The sequence below is a fragment of the Solea solea genome, chromosome 1, assembly GCF_958295425.1.
Source record: "Solea solea chromosome 1, fSolSol10.1, whole genome shotgun sequence".
NCBI lineage: Eukaryota > Metazoa > Chordata > Actinopteri > Pleuronectiformes > Soleidae > Solea > Solea solea.
Genome location: NC_081134.1, coordinates 36,852,428 through 36,880,173, shown reverse-complemented (window position 1 = coordinate 36,880,173; position 27,746 = coordinate 36,852,428). Strand labels below are relative to the sequence as shown.

General features: G+C 42.5%; 1 protein-coding gene across 1 annotated transcript; it reads right to left on the bottom strand.

Moving 5' to 3' along the window:
* Positions 1-527: 527 nt before the first annotated feature.
* Positions 528-26,488, bottom strand: si:dkey-192l18.9 (F-box/LRR-repeat protein 7). The gene is made up of 4 exons (XM_058646999.1): positions 26,008-26,488; positions 20,931-21,020; positions 4,006-4,623; positions 528-2,371 (listed from the first exon to the last, which is right to left on the bottom strand). The coding sequence occupies exons 1-4, from the start codon at positions 26,042-26,044 to the stop codon at positions 1,635-1,637; spliced, it is 1,482 nt and encodes a 493-aa protein (XP_058502982.1). The 5' UTR covers positions 26,045-26,488; the 3' UTR covers positions 528-1,634.
* Positions 26,489-27,746: the final 1,258 nt, after the last annotated feature.

The window sequence follows — 27,746 nt, the reverse complement described above, 5'->3', positions numbered from 1 at the left end:
GATCATTTAATTTAATGGCACTTAAATAACTTCAGCATCCCGTCTCTCATGTGCATTCCCCCTGCTGCTCCATGTTCACCTTAAGTTGCAAAAACCTCTAGTGACCTCTAGTGGTGACCATCATTTTAAATACAACCCAAGCCTGCGGCACACTTATTGTGACATACTTAATTGTCTGTTTAAATGCAAAACTACAGCAGGAGCAAGAATCTGTCACATGTATTTTCCATATTTTCCATATACATTTTCTGACACAAAGGAGGGAAATGTAGTTGATAATGAGTTGTAAACAATCTAAAACCTCTTTCTCAAATACCTGCATCTCTCACAGCCACAGCAATGTCTTATCATGGCTATTCCTTAGATATTTCTCAGTTATTTAATTCAGCAAAGATACTATGTCCCTAACCCTGTCAAAGGACTGTTATTTGGTGTTAATATATTATCTCAGTTATCTAACCTTAAATCATTTAAGGCTATAATGACTAGTTGAGTGAAACACACAATTGTGGAGGTGTTTTTTTTTTTGGAAGAATTTTATTGGCACAGTTATAGCAGCAATGTGTTCTTGTTTATTTTCAACAATAGTCCCAATAACAGTTTGTGTCTATTCAACACTGGCTAATAGTAACCTTTAATTATAAGGAATATCATTGACAAAATCAGAAATGATGACACTTTGAGCTCAGTTAAAGTGATTGTCGGTACAGCTGCGTAAAGTGCATATGCACACACAACACAAAGAAAGTGGAACTGAGTATGTATGAAATCACCAGAGCTGCTCTGTAGCTACATTTTTTAGTGGTTTCGTCTGAAGATACTTGCTGTATATAAATAGATGTAGTAACATGTGATTATTATTATGACCCCACGCCTTACTGGTTCAGTGTGTAAGACTTAGTGACATCTACTGGTGAGACTGCAGATTGCAATTAAGGGAGAACTACGCCACTCTATCCATCTCCCAAGGGCATCACGTCATTTTTGGTGTTCTTCAATTACCAGAAACAATGTTCTTCTTCATATTCCAACTAAAAATACTCTGGCTGGTTTGTCCTTTTTGTGCTGCTGTAGCAACTTGGCAAAGCAAATTGGCGACCTCTGTGAAGCAAAGCCGTAGCCTTAAGTACATAAAAAAGCTTAATCTAAGGGTAAACAATCCCTACACCTTTATACAAACTCAATTATGGGAAGTGTATTTCATTTTTGTGAATAAACCCTCCTAAATTTTACACACTGGACCTTTAAGGTGATGATGCGCTTACAAATATAGTATATCAGGATGCCTTCAAATGGTAACACATCTGTACCCAGTGCTCAGTGTTGTAGCTTGTTGTTATACTGCAGATTGTGATGGAGGGGGGGAAAAAAGAATAGTCTGAAACACTGAAGTTCTCTTGCCTTTTTACAGATAAATATGTTAAATACATTCGACTGAAGTATTTTTCAAAGGACAGAATGAACAGCCACAAAGCGGATGAAGACACAAAACAGAAGAAAAAAAAAAAAAAAGACAAACTCTGGCCAGTATTGCACCACCACTTAGGATACATCAGCCACTCCACTCTGCCAACACCTTAGCAGGAATAAGGGAACATCCACTTGTCAGAGGACCAGTCCAAGAACGGCCCTTCTCAGTAGAAAGCGGGGTTCGTGTGTTCGATGACACAGCGTCGGCAGTGGCGTCTGACAAACCGCAGAGCCTCTGGCGACACTTCGCAGTCCTGCACGTTGAGCAGCTGCAGCTCGCAGCAGTTGGCCGCCAGAGCTTTGAGTCCTCTGCCAGTGACACTCTCACAGGCTCGGAGGCTGACTCGCCTCAGGCCTTGGCAGTACATTGCCAGCTGCTCCAGCCCACTGTCTGACACCAGCGGGCATTTGCCCACATCCAGAGACTTGAGTTTGGGGCAGCTCCTGGCCAGGTGACCAAGGCCGTGGTCTGTCAGCCCCTCACAACCCCTTGCGTTCAAGTAGCGCAGTCTCGGACAGTAGCGAGCCACGTAGCGTATACCCACATCTGTAATGCGGGTGCAGTGAGCGACGCTCAGGTAACGCAGGCAGCCTTCCAGTCGGGCGACTTCGCGCAGGCCGAAGTCCCCCACCAAACGGCAGTCGCTGAGACTAAGCTCTCTTATCGACGGGCAGTGGAGAGCCAGGTGGCGCAAGGCCTCATCTGTCAGTCTGGTGCAGCGGCGCAAATACAGATGTGTCAGGCGCGGGCAGTGGGAGGCGATAGTTCGCAATCCCTCATCTTCGAGGGAAAAGCAGTCGGTCATGTCCAGGAAGTGAATGGATATCTGCTGGCCATGAAGAGGGGAGAGCTGGAGCGAGGCCTCCTGGGTAAGACTGATGCATGTCACCTTGGAGCAGCCTGGAAAAGAAGGACAGAGATGTTGTCAGCTCAGAATGTGGATTGATTTTATTTATAGAACACGTCCCGTTCATAATGTGTGCATGGTAGGAACAAATTCTGCAGTGCTTGCTCTCCAGATGAAGAAAATGTGAAGCTTTAGCTGCAGTTCTAAGCTTTTTTTTTAGTACAACTACAACTTTTATCATCTTTTTTGGTCTAGTTCACACTGCTTATGCATGAAACAGATTTTCAGGGAGCAAAGACTGTGAGTTTTTGAATAAATTATAAGAATTACATTTTGTTTTCACCTTATTTAGAAAAAGTATATCTATTTGTGTGAAAATCCAAATAAAAACAGCATCATACATTCGCTAACCGAATTATAGAAAAAAACCCGACCCTTTCTTGCACTATACAAAAGAGTTTTGATAGTAACCACTAGAGGGCATCAAAGTAAAACCTGCTGCATCTGGCTTCCTGCCTGCAGCTGCAAGTATGAAAATGTTTTGAGAACACCAGTCTTGGCGTTTTTGTTCTCAGGATAAGAATCAAAGGCTGATTTCCTCATTAGTCACAAAAACTGACTTGATTTTATTATTTTGTCTCTTCAAATTAAAATCACCCCTTTTGAAAAGGGGCTATTTTTTGCAACAAAGAACCTTCTTTGTGGTGCTAATGCCGCAGGCAACGCTCTGCCATCGGAGTCCAGTCCAAGTCGGTGTTATTTGTGTCACTTCCTTAATGAAAGCAGCAGACCAGCTCTTTTACTCATGTTGAAGTAAGTTCTGCTTTCAGCTAAAGAAAGCCTTTCTTCTCCCACATGGGAGCTTTAAGGTTGGCAGAGCTTCTCCCGCTCCTCTGATGATTTTACCAGCTTTGGAAGAAACGACTGAGAAGGACTGAGAGGAGGAATTCTTTAAAGTAACTGCACACGTGCATGATGTTAATTTGCAGCTACTCCTTGAGGACAGAGGTCGACTAATGTGGGTTTATCTCGGGCCGATCTTCAGAAATCAGTGCAGCTGATGTGCAGTATGATGCTTCTGATATGTTCGGCCAATTAGTCTTTTGTTTTCCCGCCATCTGATGAAATACAACAGTTGATTGATAACAACTGACCCACAAAATTGCTTAACGTCAATAAACTTACATTAAACTACATGTATGGTGCCTGACTCACATATTTAAAGTAAAAATAATGTATGAACTAAATATTAAATACTTGAAACAGAGGTCACCAAAGTTTTTGAGGTCACCAAATTATTTTTGGCTGAATTTGCTGAAACATATATCACTTTCGAAAGTCTGGTTTAGCCATTTAAATTGTACATAATATTAGGAAATGACATTAAAGAAGCTTGTTTTAAAGAAAACTGGTGTATAATCGCATTAGACACAAATAATATTCTCTATTGGATTTATTTTTTAATATGTTGGTGTCATATGTTGGTGGATTATTAAAATAAGTCATAAATGACGCACGTCTCTTTAAAGCTGCAGTGCGTAACTTTTATATATAAATCAAAGTCCAATCATATCTGTTCACAAAGACCAAACAGAGGCAGAATAACAACAGCAAAAGCCACCAGTTAAGTTATGTTGGCTTTGATTGTGTCTTACCGACGGTAAAAACTCATTTATTTTGGTTTTACCTGAGAGGTTCAGGTGTTCCAGGTTGGGGCAGCAGGATACCACCTCAAACACGGCCTCATTTGAGATGTTATAACAGCCAGCGACCTCCAGTCGGCGTAGTTCGGGGCAGCACTGCGCCACCACATGCAGGCCGCGGTCCGTGAGCCTCTTGCAGCCGTTGGCTATCACCGTCTCCAGGGTCAGGCACACGTTGGGCGTGTCCTGGCACAGTCGGTGGGTCAGGACTCTGATGGCGCGGTCGACGTGCAGCAGCTCCCCCGTCAGCCGCACCGTGCTCCACAGCCTCGGGTCCCACGCGAGGTTGTACCAGCGGCGGCACACGCGTGAGCAGCGGCACAGCTGATTGGTGGGGAGGTGGGAGAAGATCTGCAGAAGGGTGTGGTCGGGGAGGAGGTCGATGGGGGCGTGGTGGTGGGTCTTTGACTGGCGGGAGCGAGTGTGGGTGCCCGGCTGAGAGTGGACCACGGCGACGGTCTCGGCGGGAGCAGAGGACGATGACGAGGAGTTGGTCTCATGCCCGTTGCTGGAGAGAGCGGGTGAGGAGAGAGAGGAGGACTTGGAGGGCAGGATGAGACCAGGACTGGGGGTGCTCAAAGTCCTGGTGCTGGAGTCCAGACCTGAATGTGGTAGAGAAGAGATTGACACAGAGTTAGAATCAAAGCTAACAGAGATTTTTGTCTCTAGAACTAAAAGAGAATTGGGAATTTAAACGAACAACTTATGATAGATTAAATTAATTGTCTATTAACTATTTCTTAAAAATTAAAAACAGACTCAGTGATTCCAGCTTCTAAAATATGAATATTTTCTAGTTTCTTTGCTACTCAATATTTCAATCCTCATTTTGTGTTTGATTATAAACAATGATTTCCACCATTTTCCGTATTTGATGGACCAAAATGATAAATGTACAAAACAATCACTAGACAAATCATTTATGAAACTCTCTGAACTAAAGAACTAAAACTATGTATTTTATTATATTATTTTTTATTATATTCTTGAAATTTATCATAATCGAAAATAACGGTCTCAAACTTCAAAAGACGATCTCAAAAGTCAAACATTTTTGTGAAAAAAACAACATATGTATTTATGATGCAATATGAATCGAAAAATCCCCCCAAAAACTGACAGAAATAATTATTATGACTTTATGCGTCCCGCCACAAGTGGCCTCTGCTCTAAAACCACTTGTCCCACGTATGTGTGTTTTAAACAAGACCAGGTCTAAAATGGTTCGTGTGGAAAAAAATATTATTTATTTTTCAAAAAAGTGTGTTTTGAGCCTGACGTGGTCTAATGTGATCTCTTCAAAGCATTCAGGCTTTTTTTTTCCCTATGACGTCTTACACTTTATCACAACAACAACTGCTGCAAGAAAAAGTCAGAACTCAATTTCCAAAACTGTCAAATTCAAAGCCAAATTCAGCGTCCTCAAATTTCCACTGGCGCTAAAAAGGGGAAAAAGAAAAAAAAAACCCGCAAATACATTATTTATTATCATCAATCTGTGACATTTGGTGCATTCCAAGAATAATTTTGCAACGAATACTGCGATCTAAAGTTCTGCTTTTCTCGAGTCCTGACTCATGCATTTACATTTCCACAAGTAATTTCCTCCACTTCCTCCAACGACTTGTGACAACTGAAAACAATCCTCCGGTGACCTCGGGCTTTTTACACAAACGGAGAGAACAGCTAATGGTGACTTTCTGTTCAACAGAGTAAGTGTTTCCATGCAAGAAAAAAAACCCAGCTTAGCATCTTAAAAGGACACTGTATTGATTTTGTATCGCATTTAAATGAAGCTGGGAGACTTTGGAGACAGTGGTCATGGGAAAATATCAGCTTCACACACACTAATAAGTGATATTACGGCTCTCTGAGGCGCGTGCAAAAACACGGGGATGCTGCCATTCCCACCATACTTTCATTAGACGCTCAGTGCCTGGTAAATACCAACATCCTTTGAACTCATGTCTGCAATTTTTGTGGGGTTCAAACACATGTTAAGATAAGCCTAATGTGATTTTCTCAAGACTCATCAAAGCTCCCACACAACCACAGAAGATGTCGTACATCTGTTCTCACAGGCTGCCACTGCTCTCGGCTCCTAACTGACCGGAGAGCATGTCACCGATGAAGTGTCACACTCCTCACACGTGATTTTCTACAGATCAAAATATCAGAAATATCATCTTTCTCAGGCCTTATTTGATTTTTTTTTTTCCTTCTCCTCTTTACTTTCAAAAGTGAAGTCTCGACCAACCCCAACCTCCGCTGCCACATGTGATACCATTTATCAGGCAGTTTATCAGATTTCATGATGTTCCATTTGAGGTAGCGACAATTTTTCTTCTTAAAAAGATGTTTTTTGAGGCATTTATTCTTTTATTAACGAGACAGAGTAAGTGTGAACGGGAAAAGAGAGAGAGAGAGCTGCAGAGAAAGACCACTAAGCCACTTTAACAAATTCTCAGCCTAAGGGTTGCCAGCTTTTTTCTCAAACCTTTAAAGCCGTATTAGGCTTCAAGAGCTGTAAACACTTTGACTTTGAAGTACCAAATCGGTGGCATGTTCCTTTAAAGGCCAACATATCTTGTTGCTGTGGTGCATTTTGAAATTTTAAGACTCCTACTAGAGACACATTGGTCTCTCCTCCTCTATTTTTGTTGTCCTTTCTGTGTCCTTCATAGCTTCAATACTACAAATGACCACATTTTATAAAGAATTCTGTGCAAAAAGGCCCCAGGGTTTGTCAACAGGTGCCGGGTTGTGATGGTGCCATAGCAACATAGCAGCCTTTATCGTCGGTGTTGAGGTGTTTCCATGGGTGTCCTTATCATGTTTTGGGATGTTTGGGGGTGGAAAAAATGTGTCACAGCAGTTACTGGAGATCTTCAAAGTGAGCGGCTGATGAGTTTCAGTACAGTTAGCTCTGTGTAAACTCTGCGTAAGTGATGGCTGGACTCCATCACTGTGGCGCCTCCACCTTCATCGTCGGACCTGATTCCCGACGTGGAACCCGTCGTGCCGCGGCACTGAGTGCTCTCCTCTGATGCTATCTGTATCTCCTCAGTGTTTTATCCAAACTTGAGCAGTTGAGTTTGACTTTCAAGTGAGTTTGCTGCAAACTGGACCAAAAATAAGGTCCTATCATCTTTCAAAGTAAATTCTTTAGCATTTTTTAAGGTTCTTTAGGTCGTACATTTGCTTCACTGAACTTTTCCAAGAACAAAATAACTCAGGAACATGCCAGTTGTCCTGAAGGACAATAAATGGTATCGATTTGGTCACAAAGGCTATATTTACTATGTGGTGGACACATTAATGAAACTGTTTCAAAAACCTTTTCATGGACTCTCTGGAGAAACTGTACCTGCCCCTTTCTGCAGGAATCCATTACCACTTTTGGTTTGGTTTGGTTTGTAGTTCCCAACCACAAGAAAGTCCCTGCTGTTACTTCAGTTCTTTATAGTGTCCAAAAAGGCTTTTTATGACCTTCAAATTAAAAACAAAAAGAAAGAAAAAAAATCATCACCAACTGACCCTTTCCATTACCAGAGCGTTTTAAAAGAACTTCACCTACATCTTGGCAGCAAGAAACTACTTCTAGCAGCGTTGTATCTGAACCTAAAAGGGTTCTTTTTGAGGATTCAGCAACTCTTGAGCTAAAAAAAGTCCTAGTCACACAACTACAGCAGCACAGAATCCCACAAACAAACCAAATTCACATGGTTCTCTATGCCACTTAAAGCATTTCATGTTTGGGTATAAGGTTTTGAGGTGGCTCTTGATGTTGAGTTTGAGTCCATTCCATTCCCAGAGATTCCCCTGAATTTAAACAAGTCAACTATATTAAGGCTAAAAGTGATATTTATAGTTCCAGTCAAGCGGACTGAACCGTGTCTGAATCTGCGTCTGATGGAGGCTTCAGGGCGGACAGTCAGCTGCCTCCACACTGTGTGTCAGCATCTGCATGACAGATGAACAGCATCCTGCCTGTCATGTGGATTTGTGTGCCGAGACACACGACGACACCGTCCTCATGGCTGCGTCGGGCAGATCTCTATTCCAGACCGTCAGCTCAAGTCCACTTCCACCCCCCCTTCTGATGACATCCACAGGCTCGTCCTCGCAGGAACATGTCCTCTGATTCGCAGCTACTTCGCGACAGCCTCCCGCGAGGCCTTCAGCGCCTCACTCGCGTCCACATTGCAGCTAAAGGAACGGATTAATCTGCTGCAAACACATTTTATTCAGCACTCGCGACGTTAATCGTTCCTGTGGGACGTTATTGGCCTTGACTTTAATGAATCACCTTTCCGTGGGTGGTCCGTAAATACAGATATGTCGAATTATTTCCCGCAGTTTATCTTGGCCTACGGGATAATGCTTTTCTACCTTCAGCGTGATGCAAATGTAATGTTCTAAAATCACATAAACACCTCATCTATTTCAGATTTCACACACCTGTCCAAATACACAGCGCAAGCACCGGTACTTTAGTTTTTATGTTTGCTCAAGTACGTTATAAATACTGCAAGATTCCTGAGTTAATACAGAGTGTTTGTGGATCCAACGTGGAGCCACACACTTAGAAACACACGACTATACAGACAAGTGGAAATCAGAGTATTTTTGGCGTCTTTGGTCTATTTTTTTTAACTTGATGTGGAAAATTAAAGAGGTGAGGGTGCACATTAATGTCTAAATATGCAAAGGGATCAATCCCCTGGCATCGCAACCCAAAGGTCTAGACAAGCTTTGTGTGGCCAAAATCACATCATCCAGCAGAAGATCAAGTTTTCCACAGAGCAATGCTCCGGCACGACGCAGACTCATTTCTTGAGTCGTTAGTTTTAATGGAGGCACGGCTTTATAATCCAAGTTTGAGAGAAGGCGAAGGACTCCGCTCGGAGGAGACAAAAATCGTCCGTCACCTGCCACTGACTGTGTGATTACAAGTGTCGCTGATCACAAGAGCGCGCCAAAGCCATGGAGAAACACTAGCGCTACGAGTCAAGACTGTATCCACCACCACCCCCCAACGCCAAGACACGCTTTCACACAGCTGGTGAGGAAAGTTAAATGGAGACAGATTTACAGTTGCTTTGTTGCACTGGATTTTTAGATGGATGGCAACTGGACACCTGGAAGTTTAACGAAGTCCAGACATTATCTATAGGTTTTCTGGTCGCATGAGCAAATCTGTTTATGCATTCGCCACTGACAACCCGCCTGACAATGGAGCTTGCTGACAATGATCTTATGAGCAAAATATTCACATTTTCACACTTTGTCACATCTGGATGTGGGAAGAAAAGCCTGTTGCTTTTGCATCTGTAAAGGATCGACTAGTTTCCCAGTAGTGTGGGAACCTTACATGTGACGAGTCCTTTGCAGGCCACGTTCTCTCAACTACAGACACCTCACAATGCCTGGCATGCAAACAAAGGGCGAAACAAAGGGCTGTGGCAATTAGGTCACCAAGATGGTTGAAATCCTTACATCTGCGTTAAATATTCGGGCTATAATCCAGTGTTACATCCTAAACATTCAACTTTCTCAAAAGCTACCCTTTATACTAATAAGTAAGACGTCAAGCTCAGTCTCTGCTCATTCCTGTTACACTTTTAATGGAACTTTCAGCTGTGTCAGATGAAAGAAGCCAGTGCATTGGGATTATTACTGTATGTTAAAATTTTTTTTAAAAAACTAGCTCAGGTTAATGATGAATTTTAATTTATAGGCCAACATGGATGAAAAGTCCGAACGCAACTGGGCCTACAGTACATTTCTCCATGGCGACCAAGCAAACCTTATAACAAGAACCACCTGATATGATTGAAAGTTTGAGGAAAAGTAAAGGAGTGGATCGTTGGGACATTTTCGGCACGTTCAACCCGTTTACCTGCAGCCCTAAACATTTAAGCATAAAATAAATAACTCTTTGAAACTAGCAGTGCTGTGTTCTTTATCTCTATATAACGGCAAATCTATCATTAACAGAACAAATACCGTACAGCTGTTAAACTCCTCTTTAAACCACTGCGGGCGCAGATGGTAGAGGACTCAGTTTAGTTTAGGAAATCAGAGGAGAAACAGTAGAACATCTGGTCTTTACCCCCGGACAAAGAGCAACGCAGCAGTGGTGAAATGAAAGAGAAACTCATGCATTTTGAATGTGCATATAGCCACAGCAAGGCATACTTGGCTGAAATCATTTTGCCACTAATACCCAAATCTAAGCTGATCCACAGCAGCGCTCGCAGCAGGTTCCCATTAACATCAACTCTGCCTTAATTCTTCTGAGACACATCTGGATTGTGCTTTGATATTAGAACCTTAATGTAAATTAATTGGAGCGAGCGGTGAGAAGACGAGATGACTTGCACGATGAAGACGTGCAGCTGGATGTTTTTTTGGGAGTGAAGCTGACTTGGTGACAAAAAACCAACAAAAAAAACCCCAAAGAATTTTCTAAAAAGAAGACACTAATGCACAAAAACAGACTTTGAGGATCAGCAAAAGAAAATAGGGGCAAGAAGAAAAAAGAAAGGGGGGGGGAAGATAAATTGGCAGTAGAGCCTGCTGACTTTACCAGAGACAGAGACAAGTGCACAGGCAGGGTCAATCCAGACTTTGACGCAGTATGGTCATAAACTAAAGCTATAGGGATTCACTCAGGATCTCGCAGTGCTGTGAAGCTCTGCTAAGACCCTGTCTGGAGCTCGCAGGAGTATTACTGCTGCATCTGGCAGGACAGACCAATCCATTACCTCAATGCCATTAGGCCTGTGACATGTTCCTGCTCTGCACTGTGCTCCTACCAGCTGCCAAGACAGGGTGGTGTTGGGGTTTGTAGAGCGTCCACACTGCTACGTCTTCATTTGAAACGGGTGTCTTCAGAAGAAAATGGTCTGCATCCACACGGAGGTTTCAGCTCTTTAGCAGATTCTCTTCTCTGCTGTTGTTTTCCCAGTTTCAGAACATCTTACAATGGAGAATAGAGAGCGCAGTCGGTTCTTTCTTTCGACCGACGACAACTGTGGAACTGAAACTGAAAGTAGAGTCAACGGAGCTTTGCGTTCACAGCTGATAGTCGAGTCTTGGCAGATAGGAACCACTCAGACAGTAAATGCAGGTAACTGCGTCATCATTTCCAAAGATTCTTCGTTTCTGCCCGTCCAAACACAACTCTGACGTTGAGCCAAGCTAAATAGGGTGCCAACAGCAACTTTAAACTTGGCTTGTTTCTATCCATATGTGAGAAAATCAACCCATGAGAAAGGAAGCGTTTAAATGAAGGTATCAGCTTAATTAAAAACAACAACCAGACAGTAGGAATTTGACTTGTTAGAGAATCAAAAACTCAATTACTTCATTAGATCTAAACAGCTACAAGGTCGACTTTTTTAAAAGTAAACCATCTGACCATGAGTGGAGACCCCCTGGGATAAAAAAAACCCATCGGAGCCTGTCTCAGGTTTTATTGAATACATGGAAGTTGATATTACTATACAGTGTGGGGCGGCTGGGCTATCAGCAAAGCCTTCACTACAGGAAGGTCTTGCGTCACTGGACAGCGTGAAAGACAATAGAGCCTGCTGGTTCCTTTACAATGTGCACACTCGGACAGGAAACAGACTCCTCAGCTCCACACACACACACACATGCCCCTCCCCGTACCTCCTCGACTGGACTGCAGCTTTTCTCACACTCTGGGTTTTTTTTTTTTTTTTTTTTTTGAAGCTCGTGTAGCAACAGTCTTTGCCCACATCATGACACATTTCTTTGGGGGTGTGGGGTGGAGGGGGGAGTTTTCCGTCTCCACAGCTCCCGCACCCGTCACTTTTATAAATCCTCTGGGCTGAGAGGACAGCAGAAGTCACTCCTTCAAAAATGAGCCTTTGTGTTCGGCGATATATCACAGCACATTTCCAGAGTGGAGATGACAGTCGAGCAATTTGCTGGCGTCATTCAAAATTGATCTGGCCTTCTGCAAATCACTGGCGTTCAAAGATGATGTCATATTATACAGGTTGTTAAGTCAAGATGTCAAAGACGACGAAGGAGTGGAGTCAGATTTTTTTTGAGAGAGAGAATTATGAGCATGAGATGCCTGTGTGCACAGTTCATGCTCTTTGCCAGTGGTGCGTGAGACGGCTGGAGTGTGGAGTGACAGTCGTGTTAAATGACTGTGGAGGGTAACTACACACACACACACATGCACACACGTGCAGGACCGAGAAGCACTGCACGTTAGGAAGGAATGGAAAAGTGAGCGCTGGCCCCCAAAACGGTTGATTTGGTCGTGATGAGGAGCAAATGTAATGATCTCATGTGGTTAAAGCAAACAGAACAAGGGAAGTGCTGGAGATTTTGTGGTCTCAAACTCCTGACGAAAAAATTTAACCCCAGAAAGAGGTTATTTTGTTTTCTGTGGTTGATGTGCCTGAATGGAGGATCAAAGATGTCTTCATAAAACCACATCCTTGGCTAAAAAAAAAGTGCAACATGCACTCTGGTGCAAAGGTGTCTACCTGCCACTTTATTAGGAACACCTGTTGAATGGTTTGGTAACGCAACTCTGAATATTTCAAAACAGCGTCAGGGGAAACAGGGGAAAAAGTGATTTAAGTGATTCGGAACATGGCCTAGTTGTTGATGCCATGTTCAGAACTGAACTAATGGGATTTTCACGCACGGCCATTGAGTCCAAAAAAGAGAAAATATCCAGTAGGCAGCAGTTCTCTGGGTGAAAGTGCCTGTTTCGTGCCAGGGCTTAAAGAACAATGCTCAGACTGGTTCAAAATGATAGAAAAGGCAGTGGTAACCACTTGTCACAACCAAGGTAGGAAGAAGAACGTCTCTGGAAGCTCGACATGTCAAATCTCGAAGCTGATGCTCAGTCGATACTCCTGTAACTTGTTGGGGCTTTCCCCTGATACAGTTCTAACATGACTCGGCTCGACTGGTACCTGGTGCCTTTTAGTACCTGCCCTGGCGAGGCTCCAAGCGAGCTGAGCCGATACTACGGCCAGTGATCGGTCAGTGAGTGTCGTCACTGGAAGTGCCATGAGCGCCACAGAAATCGAATCGAACAATGCCGAACTGTAGATAGGATAAAAAGACTTGAAAATCCCTGAAAACGTGCGTTGATCTCCAACATTTAGCAAGGAAATGTCTAAAATCTCAATATTTAACAGAGGAGTCTGGTGTATACACAACATCACAACCCCGTTCAGCCTGTACTGAACGATGTCAAAGTGCCATTAATTAGGAGTCAAGTGTGCCCAATAAAGTGGTCCATGTGTGTAGAATGGTTTCATATAAAATCAGTATAATATTGAGTGTCCGGTTCTGTGAACCTGGGACTTAGTCCCTCAAAAATAGTCAGTGAAAGAGTGAGTTTCAATCTTGTTTGTAACAGAATGTAAAAGCAACACGACGTAAAGTTGCTGAGTTGCTCTATGTTAACAAATGAGGCTCTGAACTACATGAATGTTTGCATGTTTAAAAACAACAATGGAAACATGCAGATATTAAGCGACGACATTGTTCTTGGCTGAGCTTAGCGCTGGCGAAGAAATAAAGAAAATTAGTCCTGGTCGTTCTTCAAAAACCACGATTCAACAAAACATATTTTATCAAACCCAAGTTCCCTGGGGAACACTTTACAGAGGGAGAGAGAGAGAGAGAGAGAGAGAGAGACCTTCCTCTCATTTTTATACCATTGCAGCTTCGGCCACAACTGACACTTCCCCGCTTATGTAATGAAACAAAACCACAGCATGAACCGAGAGGAGGGGAAGTCGAGTGTGTCAGTTCAGCTGCTCCACAACTGTTTTCGTATCGCCACATAAAAGGGAAAGAAAGACCCAGGTGTATCGCTGTACAAACATCGCTCGCGGGCCAAATATTACAGGAAGCGCAAGAGTGTGTTTCGGCCATGTGGCATCTTTCCCGACGCCTGTCAAAGCCGCTCCTGAAGTAGAACTGGAAAAAAACGTGACCTTGTTGAAGCAAAGGACACATACAGGCATACAAAACAACAAGGCCAGCGCTCCCTCAGAGAACAAGAAGGCCGAGCAGTAATCAGAGAAGACTTATGAGATGGAGAGCTGAGCTGCCTTTCCCTCCTCCTCCTCCTCCTCCTCCTCCTCTTTCTTCTCCTCCTCCTGCTTCGGTAAACTGCTTTCACTTGTTTTGTTTTTTTCTCGTTCTGTGCTTTTTCGCTCAGATTTCCCGGCTGTGGGAGCGGCAGCAGGGAAGGGGGAGGAGCGAGGACAGCTGATGGAGAAAATCTGGGGGAAATGGCATTGGCATTCTTCGCCTCCCTGTGTCCTCGCTCTCCGCAACACAGACAATTTCCAACGGAGATTTGAAATGAACCGCTAATATTTCTCATTACGTCCACCACAGGCCTTGTGAGAGAGTCTTAGAATAACTGCTGTGACTTCTGAGTCATGAAGTGCTGAAAGGGGACAGATTCTTTTTTCCACCGGCGCAGCGTCATGTTTATGGTCATTGAGGCTGTGAATTTCTGCACATTAAATTAGAACAATTTCCAACATTAAAACGTGGTCAATCATCCTGCAACCCCCGGAGAAACAGATGCTCCTTCGACTAAACAAACTCCTCTGCTCCTCTTCAGCTGCGGAGCAGAAGCCAACACATGGAGCATTGAGTTTCACCCAAAACCTTCAGCGAGATAGATTTGTCACAGATGGTTGTTTAGGTTTGAACCAACACGGCAGCAGCGACTGCGGATGAATGATAACGTCGAGGAGCCGCGTTCATATTTGGCATGGGTGAAAATCAACAGCGAAACGCGATATATCTGGCCGAGTAAACACAAGCGGAGGGGGTCAGCGGCACGTGAGGTTATAGTTTACGGGGAGAGTAAAAATATGACCGTCACAGTGTCCTCAGCAGGAATACGGGGATATTTGAAACTCTAACTGATCCGTATGTTGCATTTATTGCTTTAATATTGTTAAAGGATATCTCTTTTTGACATGCAACTGTAAAAAAAACAAAAAAACATTTAATTTATTCAACAACACTTGTTTTAATTGAGTATTACTTCATATAATGCACTCCTACCCTATATGTTCAAATCGTGGACCAGCGAAGAGGATGTTTTGGCAATATTTTCATTTGTGCACCACAGATAAGGTTTGTGTCCGTCTCAGTTTCACTTCCTTCCTGCTTGTTTCCCACTCTTGACAACTGTCTCACGTGGAACTGCACCACTCCAATCAATTAATGGACACAACAGAAAATCTGATCCTTTTTTTGTGCTTTTTCAAGCAAAAATACTCATATTTACTCAGTTTTTTGTTTGGGAAAACTTGAGGCTCTACGAGTCAATGAATGCCATTTTTCCGCATAATTTTACTGACGTAAACAAACAACCATTCATATGTAGGGCGTACTCTCCGTGTGAACGTGCAGTATAGTGAACTGTGGCACGTTCACAGTGTAGTATTGAGAGTAAGCTCTTTCCCCTGTCACTGTTATCACTGTTTCTCAGAGAGGTTCAGAGAGGAAGGCGGCACGCTCATTGTTCCCACCGTTCCCCACCTTCCTGGTGCCATTAGAAACGGGTGATGGAGCTGACCCTGGAGTACGGCTGCTCTGACATGATCAACACTCCCTGTGAGCCTGAGTTACGTCAGCGGCTTGGCTCGAGCTCAGAGCGAACCGAGATAAAAAAAAAACGCTCTCCGAGAGTTACAACGCTCGCGCCGAACATCTCAGGGTGTTGTCGGTTCGGCTCGTACCGCGCCTGAGCCGCATTCCTCCCGATACCCAAAGTTCAGTTGTGCCAAAGCAAACCTTTGAGGCCCAGACAGGGTCACAGTGTAACCCCTGCTGGGAGACACTCAGCTTCATCCCACAAGAGGGATTTACTGTCCGGGATTGTTCCTTTCAGTCTGTAGCTAATAAGCAACTCAAGTGGGTCAGGCCACCACAAGCTCGGTCTTAATAATAAATGAAAACAGAAACACGATGCAAGAACTTGCCAGACGACCGCATGACACGGTTTGTTTTCAGGACCAGGATGAGAGTAACTTCCTCATGTTGATTTTTTGGGGATAGATGTTGGTCCTTTGGAGAAATACAGGCATATTTTCCATCTGCATAGTGATATTAGAACTGCACAATAACTCAGAATGGTTTATTGACTTTTAAAGACGCCAAGTCTGGAGTTTTGAGGTGAAAATAGCCTCGATCATATTCCTCTGATGGCATTTGTTTTTATCTTTAAATTTTTGAACAGTTTTTCTGGTTTGGATCTCGCACATAAGAGTCTTTTGTACGAAGAAATGACACAATATTTCACTTACAAAGTGAAAAGATGAATCCATACGAATAAAATGTGCTCTTGCTCAACCGGGGGGGGATTTGACGCGAAACCTATGATGACTAATGTTTGTCAGCAAACTAACATTGGGTCTGTGTTGCCTTTGTGGCTTCAGGGTCACAACAAAATGACAGATACAGCGTGTTCGTGCTCTGCAATGTGAAAGATGTTCAAATTAAGTTATGGCTCTGTGGTCATATTTGATTACATTCTGATTTCAGTGGCTCCAAAAAAAAACAAAAAGAAAAATTTATTTCAGTCACTGGTTCTTTGAGTAAACTTTCGGGGTCAATATGATGATATGTTGTTATTTTTACACACTCAAATAAGTGATTTTAAGCACATTTTTTTGAATTTGATACACTGCCTTGTCAAATTAAGAACTGATTTAGATTATAACTGCATCTTGAGCAGGAAGGCGAGGACAGACGGCGGTAGTTAACAGACGAGATGAACTAATGCAAGGTAAGGTAGCAGAGAGGACGTTCTGAGCACAGGAGCTAACAAAAAGCAGCGTACAAGCAAATAACTGAACACTACAGAACCGAGACACCTTCAAACGAGAGCCAGGACGTGGACCACACCGAGGTCTGTGACAATGTGGGCGACGAGAGACCGGAGAACCAGGACATAAGTAGAAGTAGGTGTCTGATGATTAGATTGGAAGCAGGTGTGCTCCCGCCGCAGGTGAACTGATTGCATGGAAAGGAGGAGGAGACACAGGCGGAGACGAAGGCGGAGCATGACACTTAAATTAGTATAGTTGAAGATGTAGTGCCACAGTTCAGAAGGAAACGGGGTGAAAAACAACAATGTAAACTGTGTTCATTAATGCCCTTTTCTTTTCAGTGTGAAGTGTGTTTTTAGCAAAGTGGAAAACAGAAGTGTGTAGTGTCACTGGCTATTCTTAACATTTATATTAGCCAATTTTGAGAGAGACCCCTGGGGGATCATAACTATATTAATGCAGTGACATTAGTGCAACACGAGGACTCTGAAAGCCCGAACATGAATACTCCCAGTGTGTGGTGAGGAAACAGCCCAGACAGCTTCCTGATTAGTTTAGTGGACCACAGGAGGAGGTGGTGGTGGTGGTGGGCAAGGACCGTGTTATCTGCCACTGTGTGTGTGTGTGTGTGTGTGTGTTTATGTGCATGTCTATGATTTTTTTTCTTTTTTTTTTAAAGAGGGGGCATTTTGACTTTGGCCGTTGTGGTTCCAGACCATGTTATTACACCTAGCATGGGTGGGGGGGGGAACAAGCAATAACAAGTCAAGACACAGGAGGGAGATTATGGTCAGGACCACGGCCAAAACTCCTGTCGATATGTTTATATCTGCTCAGGTTCTACATACAAGCTGACACATTCAGGACAACTGATTATATGCACACTCACAACCTGGTTTTCGATAAGCCTGTCCGCCAAAGATGCAGAGATGTTCTATATCAGAGGTGGCACAGCAGCCAGCGAGGTGATAGAATATAGACAGAATATAAAATATACTTGCTGGCAATAGTTATTGGCGATAATAAGACATTCTACGGAGCCCCAGACATGACATGGATTTGTTCCCATGAAATACTAATTTGTGGCCACGAAACACTAATATACCTATTTCTTTTAGGAACAAATTAGTATTTCATGGCCACAAATTAGTATTTCATGGGAACAAACTAGTGTTTTGTGTGCACGTTTTACCAATTTTGTGGGAACAAATTCATGTTTCGTGGCCACGAATGACAGTTTGTTCCCTCCCCATGTCATGTCTGGGTCTCCGTAACATTCAGTTGTAATTATCGCACAATTAAATGTACCTCATTCAACATTTAATTACATATATACGCTTGTTTGGTGTTACTTTTATTATTATTATTTTAAGCTCATATTGCCCACCCGCAACGTAACAGTTGTTTCAGTAGTTTCCCCCACTTTTTTTCTCTAGACCGGCCCCTTCTCGACCAGACTAGACGCTCATTGGCCCCCAGGTGATTTGAGTTTGACACCCCTGGTCTATACAGTCAGTAGCTGTGTTCTAATAGTCAAGGCTGCATCCTCCAAGTGTGTGAATTGTCGGCTCCTTCACATGTGGCATAAGTTTGTCTATCCATGAAGGATACAGGGCTAACTACTAAACTGACAGGAAGTTCACTGGCTGGCCGGTTGTAAGTGATGAACCGTGCATACAGTGCATAATCCATTTCTCTAGAATAATCTGGGTGCAGCCCTTTCAGCGGATAGACCCAAGTGAGTCAGCGTTCCCATTCCAACCAAATGAGTAACGGCAATCAGGCTGCACACTCACACCGCCTCATCCACGGAGTTTAATCGCTAAATTAACCCCACTAAAATAAACTACTTGACATTCATCTTGTGCGTAACCCAGAAAGAACACCAGCTGTCTCGCGCAGAATCTCAATTGTGCTCTTGTCTCTCTCCGCGAAACACCTTGACATCTTCAGCTGAGTGACAACCATAAATACAGGCCGAAGCTGGTATTTGTTTTCTTGTGGGCTGTGGGACCCACAAGAATACTACATTCATCATGCCAGAGCAAATTTAAGATTGGTGATGACAATGCACGAGAGGAGCAGGGAGAGTATATACTGTACGAGCGGATGAGCGTGCAAAACAGACACTGGTCAAACCGAGAGGACGAGCGACCACAGCACAAAGGGGGGACAGACCATAATGCTATATCTTGTCAGGGTTATATTAAGATTGAAGGCCAAGTCATTGACTCACTGATTACTTCACTGGGTTCTAGAATTTCCTTTTTTTTCACTGTCTGACTCACGCTCTTTCGACATTCCCAAAAGTGAAAAGTCAAGCGCCGTAAAAGCACCGTGAGACAGAAACACATCTCCAAGATGTTATTGTCGTGTTTTACACTTTTACTGACGGTGTGACTAGCCAAGAAGGATAAAAACAATTGTTTTCCACACAGAAATGCTGTATTAGTATTATTATTATTATTGAGCCAGTTGCTTTTGAATCTGACACATTCAAGCATTTTTGTTTTCTCTAAGTTACAAAAGGAGAAAAGGTGATAAAGACAAGGAAGACAAGGAATATGAGTAGCCAGAGGTGGGAGGACTCGAGTCACGTGACTTGACATTGAAGACTTGCTTGACTAATGTTGGTAAAAGACTCGACTTAAGACTTGACAATACACTATAAGATAATAGTCTTGTGGAATATTTACATTTCCTCAACTACGAGGAGTTGCCGTTACCATTTGTTAGCCTCTGTAGTTTTATTTATCTTCATTTTATTGATGTTAAATGTATATAGTTATGGGGCCATGAAGCAGTCCTTACATTGTATGAGTAATACAGTGTTTATATTACAGATAAAACTGAAGCAGACTTCAAAATCATCTTCCATATTCAAATGACTTAACGGGTAAGGCAGGGACTCGACTCGACTTGCTTGATTCTTGCAAGTAGCCACTTCTACCTAAAATGGGAAGATTTGAGGAAAAACATCCATCCAGGCCAGAAGACTCTAAAAGGAAGTCTACAATCCAACTTCCCCATAACAACACAAGAACTTCAGCACTCAATTACTACCAGAATATCACAGTTAATATACCATGGACATCATAAAATCACAAAACATGTCACAAAAATTTGATTTTAATATGATTAAAACCCAAAAGATTAGCACTAGGTTCAAGCAAACAACATACAGATACAGTTAGGGAGTTTAATATTAAGTTCACTCAGTTCTGTTGGAGTAAAAAAAAAAACTGCAGCTGACTGACAGACTCTTAAAAATGTATTAGTCTGATCCACTTACAGGACAGCTGTTTACATGAGGCTCCAAAAGGCATCTGTCAGCTGCAAAGCATTTCTGAACCATTACAGTGAGCACACAGTTTACATTCGCAACACATACACTCCCCGACAAAAGGGAGCACTTCCCTGCATTAGCTCTGCCAGGATTGGACGTCTGCCTGGACAGGCAGAAGTGCAGGGAGGAGAGAGGGAGCCAGAGAGCTGCGTGGAGACGAGTAACGGCCGCGTCTGAGCCGAAGGTGAAGCTTCGAAGCTTCGAAGCTTCTCTCTTTCTCTTTCTCTTACCCCCCCCATTTTCACTCCCAACACCTTCTCCGTCTCTAGCAAAATCCCTCTCTCCCTCCTCTCTCTCCTCCACATGTACCTCCCTCCCTCCTTCGCAATGCTTTGAGCCTGATACGACCACAGTTTAGATAAGCATTCTTCCACAATGAGAAGCCAGAAGTGCCTTTTTTTCCCCCCTTCTTCTTCTTCTTCTTCTTCTCCAAAAAAAAAAACAAAGCCCATGAAATCCTTTTTTTTTTTTTTGCTTGCTTGCTTTCTGGACTCCGATAGCAGCTGAGAGTTTGTTTTTAATTTAGGGTTATCCCAGGAACACACAGGTCTCTCTCTCCAAAAATAGGCAGCAGAGAAAGTGGACGAGGAGGAGAAAGGAGAGGGGGGATGGAGGAGGGGAAAAGAAGAAGAAGAAGAGGAGGGAAAGAAGAAAGGGAGGGAGTTTGGTTAATGAGCACCAGATGCCTTACCTTCAGTGGTAGCCACATTCTTTGGAGCTTTAGTTGGTGTGTGATCTGTGCTCGAACTTATGTCAGAGGAGATGCTTGAGCTCCCTTTACCTGCAGGGCGAAACGAAAAGAAGGTTGTTGGGACACAGTGAGGCAACTTGTGTGCGAGTTGTGTCACCTAAATGTCACACGATTATTCTATGTTGACCTAGAAACACACAATAGTGTTGTTTTGGACTGAATCTTGTTGTAGAAAAAAAAAAAACATCTTATTAATGCCGCAGCACTATCTGCAGAGCGTCTGTACAAGATAAGGTGGAATCCCACTCATTGGGAATTTAATGTGCTAAGGAGGCCTGAAGTGTGAGGAAACATGGAGCCCATTATTCTCTGCTTTCGTGACATTTATGTTCCTCAGGTTCTCTTGATGAATGGCGGGCCTTGGCACATGCACAAAGTCTCTGCTGGTTTGTTTGACTAAGTGTCCATGCTTTTCTTTTTTTTTTTGCTTCATATTTGGAAGAAGAATAAAATCCCCTCTCAACCTTTGCTTTCACGGAGGACGAGTGAGGAAACACTCCTGTAAGGGGAAAAGGAAGAAAAAGAAGCTTTCACTCTGTTGAATACATGCATGTACAACTCTTCCTTTATGAGCTACGGCTGCATTATTGGATTAAGGATTTCCACACAGTCGCACAGGAGAACTACATTTTCAACAACGCAGTCCTCTGAGTGTCTGCCTGTGCTGCCGGTGACTGCCGGTCTGCCTGTGGAGAGGTTGTTTATGGCACTCCATTCCTCTGTCAGTTCATAAATGCAGCTTTGTGGCTTTCCTGAGACTAAGTATGTGCCTTTCACCCAGCACGACAGGCTGAAGAGGTATTCTCAAACAGTCACACCCGCATGCACATCAAGTGCCGTCCTCCTAAACAGACAAGACAGTTAGTTCCTGCTTGTGGAAGGAAGGACAAAAAAAAAAAAAAAAAGACGCAACCTGTGCCCTCGCACTCACCCGCACCCACACCAGTGACACACACACACATGCGTATAAAATAATATAATACCACTGCAACTCATATGGTTTAAGTATGAATGGCATGTTGTGGTGACATCACTGAGCCAGCACATCTGCTATTGCTCCTGGAAATGACTCAGATATTCATGAGGGAGTTCACAGATGTCAACGTGAGACCACTCTTCTAATATCCACGCAGAGGAGGAAGCGCGAGGCCGGGTCAAGATGAGCGTTTTAATATTTTACAGGCTACGGGATGTCTGTCCCCCCCCCCCCGTCAGTGCATATTTTAAAACAAAATGCATGAGAATCTTTCATGGAAAAAACAACTTTCAGGAAAGCTCCTGCTTCCCGTCGTATGCTTACATAATGTGTTGGTGGAGGGCTGCTGCATAGTTGTGACCAGAGTGTAATTAATTGTGGGATCGTGCTCGAAAACAGATGTGGACCAAAGGACAGCAGAATTCTGCATTTGTAAATAAGACACCAGACAGTATGAAGACGAGGTTACCTGCGACACGACAATTCTTTGGATCAGTGCGATGTATGGTTGAAACCCTACAGTTGTTAGAGCTATTTTGGCTATTTGGCTACTTTAGATATCCCCATACTGTATTGAACAGGTACTACATGCACTATGTGAGAGGAAAAACAGGATAAATGTTTAAAAATGTATGACATAACTAATCCTATGGCTGATCAGGGAGGTAGGTAGGAAGGTAGATAGGTGGGTAGGTAGGTCGGTCATGGGAAGGAAGGAAACTACTCTTATATCTGATTAAGTAGGTAGGTAGATAGTCTTAGTTAGGAAGTTAGTCTTAGTTTTAGTCTTTTACAATCATGAACTGATTGTCGTAAGGCATTTGAAGACATCTGCATGAGTAACAGGGCATTTTTCACCAATTACAGATCAATTATTCATGAAATAATGAAATTATTAACCCTTAACATTAAAAAGAATAAGCTTGCTTGGCTGCACTGTAAACAGATACTGTATATCAGCTGCTGGGCTGTTTCCGACAGAAAGTCGCCGAGTGGATTAAGTCTTGAAAGTGCACTAATGTTTCCTGAAAGTGAGCTGGCAAATTTAAGTGCTGTGATATCCAATGGCCAGCACTGCGTATCAATGTACGACGAGACCCCTGGAAAAAAAAAAAACACACCCTCATCTGATTAGAGCGGTGAAGTGTCAAGTGTCAACTCTCTGTGACTGTGGCCCGCTGTTTCAAAGTCTTCATGTTTAGCAGTTGGAAGGGACCATATTTGATGAGAGGGCAGAGCACAAAGAAACACACTCTGAAGCATACCCTGCTTTTATCATCCATTTGACTCTAAATGGGGCCATCGTTTGCAAAATGGACATCATGCTGTGTTAAAGAAGACGTGAAACTAGAGATTGAGACTATAAACTCCTAAGAAAGATGTTTACTGCTGGTATAAGTCAAGTGGAACGTGTCAGTGAAGCATCTCCAGGTCGTTATACTCTACACTCTTGAGAAAAAGTGAGAAGTAATCTCCTTTTTTGGAGTAGATTTACATTCAAAGTGTCTTTAAAACCAGTGGTGTCGCCCCCCTGATGGCCGTTCAAGACAATAAAGTTTCCCAGCATTTCCACATTGGCTTCACTTTTCAGACCCAGAGATTCCATCCATTATCTACACTTTAATCACAAAAAGTACAAATAAGAATACGACTCTTAAATGCATTAAAGCACTTGCTTTTCCTTCTTACTCCAGAATGTCTTCAGGCACCTTTGAATTAACCAGGAAGCTGGTTATTTTCAATCTGAAACTCATCACAACACAAAAGATGTTTTCATTTGCTTTTCTTTGACATCATCCCCCGAACATCTGGCGATGACACACCAACAACAAAAAAAAAAAGAAGGCACAAACGACTGTGTTTACACGAGCGACTTAAATGAGTGTTATGTCTGTGTTTGCGCCTGTACAGCTTCAGCCGTACGTGAGACGGTGCGAGCCACTGGCAGTGAACATTATACTACAATACAATAACCGATCAGGGATTGTCGACCTAATAAGAGCAAGAGAACAAAAGCAGGTTAAAGCAAAAACATGTCTGTTCGTGTAACTCCACAGGCCGGATTCTGAGGTGGAGCTAGTCCACGTGTTATTCCTCACATCATGAGCTCCAGCCTTTTCTCTGCACTTGTTGATTTAGGAAGAGAGCACACTGGAATGTTATTTATACAAACATTTCTGCAGCGGAGACAGAAATGATGTGTTCGATGGAACCGGACCACCATTTCTTTTTCTTTTTTTCTTCCTTTTTTTCCTGAATATGTAATGTTGATGACATCTAAGATGAAAAAGACAGCGGGTGACGGTGAGGTGGGTTTTCTTTTACTGCTGATTTTTCCTTATAGATCAGCATCATTGATGCATGTATGGAGAGTTTATTTTTCCAAAGAAAAAATAGAGCAGGAGTCTGCAGATCCACATTTTGGACATCTTAAAAGTGTCCAATACTGGGCGGGGGAAGAAAAAAATCTGAATTTATGATGTATTAACAGTATGGTAATAATAAAGACATTACTAATGACTTTTGCTTATTATTTAAGTCCTAATATTATTAGGGCCCATTGAAATATAGGGCATTTGTTAATAATCTGACAACCAAACTGTAAATTGACAGTTAAATCATCATATATCATATCATATCATATCATATATGGTTAGACTTGCAAAATCAGTGTCATAAACGCTAATGAAAACATATTTTCCCCCAACGGCTTTTGACTAACTTGTTTTAAAAGTATATATCTTATTCATGTCTGTATATAATTTTCCCTTTGGTTATGTTTAACCTTAACCATATTCCCTAAATTTGCAGGATTAGTTTGCTGTTTTTGCTCATAATCTCCATAATCTCTGGGTTTTATAAGTGCCATTTTATTACTGTAGATACCACTGCTGCTGCTGCCATTCATTTCATATAAAAGTAAGTATTCTTATTTAACTCTGACGACAAGAAGATGCCACTATTTGACTTTGTCGCAATTTGTACATGGTGTCAAGTTAATAATAACTTGTCCTCTGGCTGCTTGGCTCCACCCACTGACAGCGTCTTACAAACATCTGCAGGAGTGTCACCAAGGTTTGAAGAAACCCCGTTACCTTCACGTGCACTCTGGGAGAAACCATCTCAGGAGCAGTTTGTTGTTCTCCACTGACACTGGACATCATGTTGTTATTGCAGCTCTCACTCAGCGTGCACAGCATGAGTTACACAGTGAGTGATCACGGCAGGGTGTGTTTGTGAATGTGCCTCCCAAATCACACAATAGCAGGATAAGAATTGTGGACAAAAATCCGTGGAATTAGAGTTCTTATCGAGATAAGACTGACTAAGTGCCCACATACCAAAACACTCATGTCCTTTTGACCCAGCGTCAATTTAAACGATGCTTTGTCTTTAAATACAACACATGAATCATATAAAGGCTCCTGGGTGTTGCCTGGTGAGCCTGTTGCTCTGCAGCTGTTATTGACTAATTATTATGTTGCCGTTTAAAAAAAAAAAAAAAAAAACACCTTTATGGACATGTTGCCTCATAAGGCTTTATTGTTGCATGACTTACAGTAAAATGCCTCTAATTAAAGTTAAACAGTACTGGAAGATTACAGGTTTAAGAGCGAATTAGGGTGATAGAGAAATGCATTGAATAACAGCAGCTTTATGGGTATTATTTTTTTTAAGTTTATGCTGAAATGTATGCATTTCTTTTCAAATATGACCACCAGATGTCGCTCTATATCTTATAGGGCGAATATGAGTCTTTGAATTTCGTTTAAAAAGCAAGCAAGTAACAGTCAAAGGGAGGATGAGAGCTGAAAAACAGCACAACCTTTAAAATTGTTGGGATTTGAACTCCTAACAAGAGAATACAACTTACAATTAAAGATACAGTATAGAGGACTCAATGATGTCCAGAGTTAAAGTGGGTTTAAGTTGCAAATGGAGGCAAATGAGAAACTATGTGGAATGTGAAATCCTCTTCTTTTACTATATTTAGCTTCAGTGTAGGTGGAATTTTAAATAAACAGTAATTACAGCACTTACCCTCGCTTCCATACAGTTTTCCATTGTTCGCACCCATTTTAAAGAATACATAATCTATGCGCAAAACTCGGAGGGTTGTCAAAAGGCGTTAAAATCCCACAGTAAAACTGAGTCTTTCCATGAAGAGAGAGGAAACAGCCGGAGTCTTGAGTCGGCCCGTTAGCTCTGACTCCAAATAGTTAATCCAGATGTTGAGCAGAGGACGCCTCAGCATTACGCAAAGCCAGAGTCCAGACTTGAGCTTCCAGCGGCGCAGACTTTCTCTCTCTGTATGTGAAGCTCCACATGGAGACGCACCACTGCCGCTGCTGCTGCTGCTGCTGCTGCAGGAGAGGAGAGGTGGACACAAAACAAAAGATCCTTAAATCTGAGGAGTTTGGGGCAGTGAGAGAAGGGAGAGGGGGGGGGAAAAAAGGAGAAACTTTGTGAAGTGCTCTAAATGGTAAGCAGCTGTTTATCAGGCAGAGTGAGGGCAATCACAGCCACCAGACGAAGTGAGAGAGAGAGAGAGAGAGAGAGAGAGAGAGAGAGAGAGAGAGAGGGAGAGAGAGAGAGATTCAACTTCACTGAGCTGGATTTAAAGAGACCGCAGACCAGAGAGGGAGATGTGGAGGGTTAAAAAAAGATAAGGCACAGACAACACAGCACTGTTCACTGTGACACACACACACACTCAAACTCCTGTAATGATCTGCTATTATATTAAAACTAGTACTTTGTTTTATTTTGTGTGTGTGTGTGTGTGGACACACAAGCAATAGATGCCACAAAGTGACTGAGAATTATCATGTAGTACATAGCAAGTTAAACCCAGTTCACTTATTTTTGACCGACTTTGTAGCCTTTCCTGTTACTGCTTACTGTGACATCTTTTGGTTATGTTTAATAAGCTTCATTGTATATGCTAATTCTTAAACTCTTTGTATACTGCATTTTTTTTATAGGTTATAAATTAATATCTTGGTTGAAGGAGCTGGAACAAAAGCAACTTCTCCCCCCCCGGGGAATAATACAGTATTTCTGATTCTGGTTCTGTTTAAAGGTCCAGTGTGCAAGATTCTGGAAGGGTTCCTTGGCATTAGTTGACTTTGTACTATGCATAAGTATGTGTGTGAAGGTTCTCGGGTCATACGGTACGTTGTGTTCAAATTCTGAAGTTGCAAGTTGGAGAGTTAGTACCAGTCAATAACAATGCCTCACACCAGGGGTCTCAAACTCAAATGACCCGGGGGCCACTGAGAGTCTGGTCTGGTCAGGAAGAGGCCGGTCAATGTGGGGAAGAAACCAACTGTTCCATAGGGGTGGGGGATATGTGCTCATTATTATATCAATATATTATCATGGTATTGCAATAACGATAGGTGTGACGCTATTTCAAAATAAATATATATATATATATATATATATATATAAACATTTATGATGCAAAAATCTTTAAATATCGAAGATATATAAAGACCTGTGCTTTACATGGTAATTTGCACACAGAAAGCATAGTAACATGTCCATGGATAAAAAAATGCCTGATTTCCTGTGCAATAAATAAAACAAAAGTGCGATTAACAGTCAAAGAAGCAGTGTGTTTGCACTATTGAAGTAAGCGGCAGCCATTTTGGAATCCTATGTCAGAGTTTGTGAGGTTGCAAAAAATATCCAATTTTTTTGGGGGGGGGGGCGGCTAAAGGATTTGGAGTCTTAACAGCAACAAGGAAAAGACTGTGTACTCTGTGCCTTCTGGA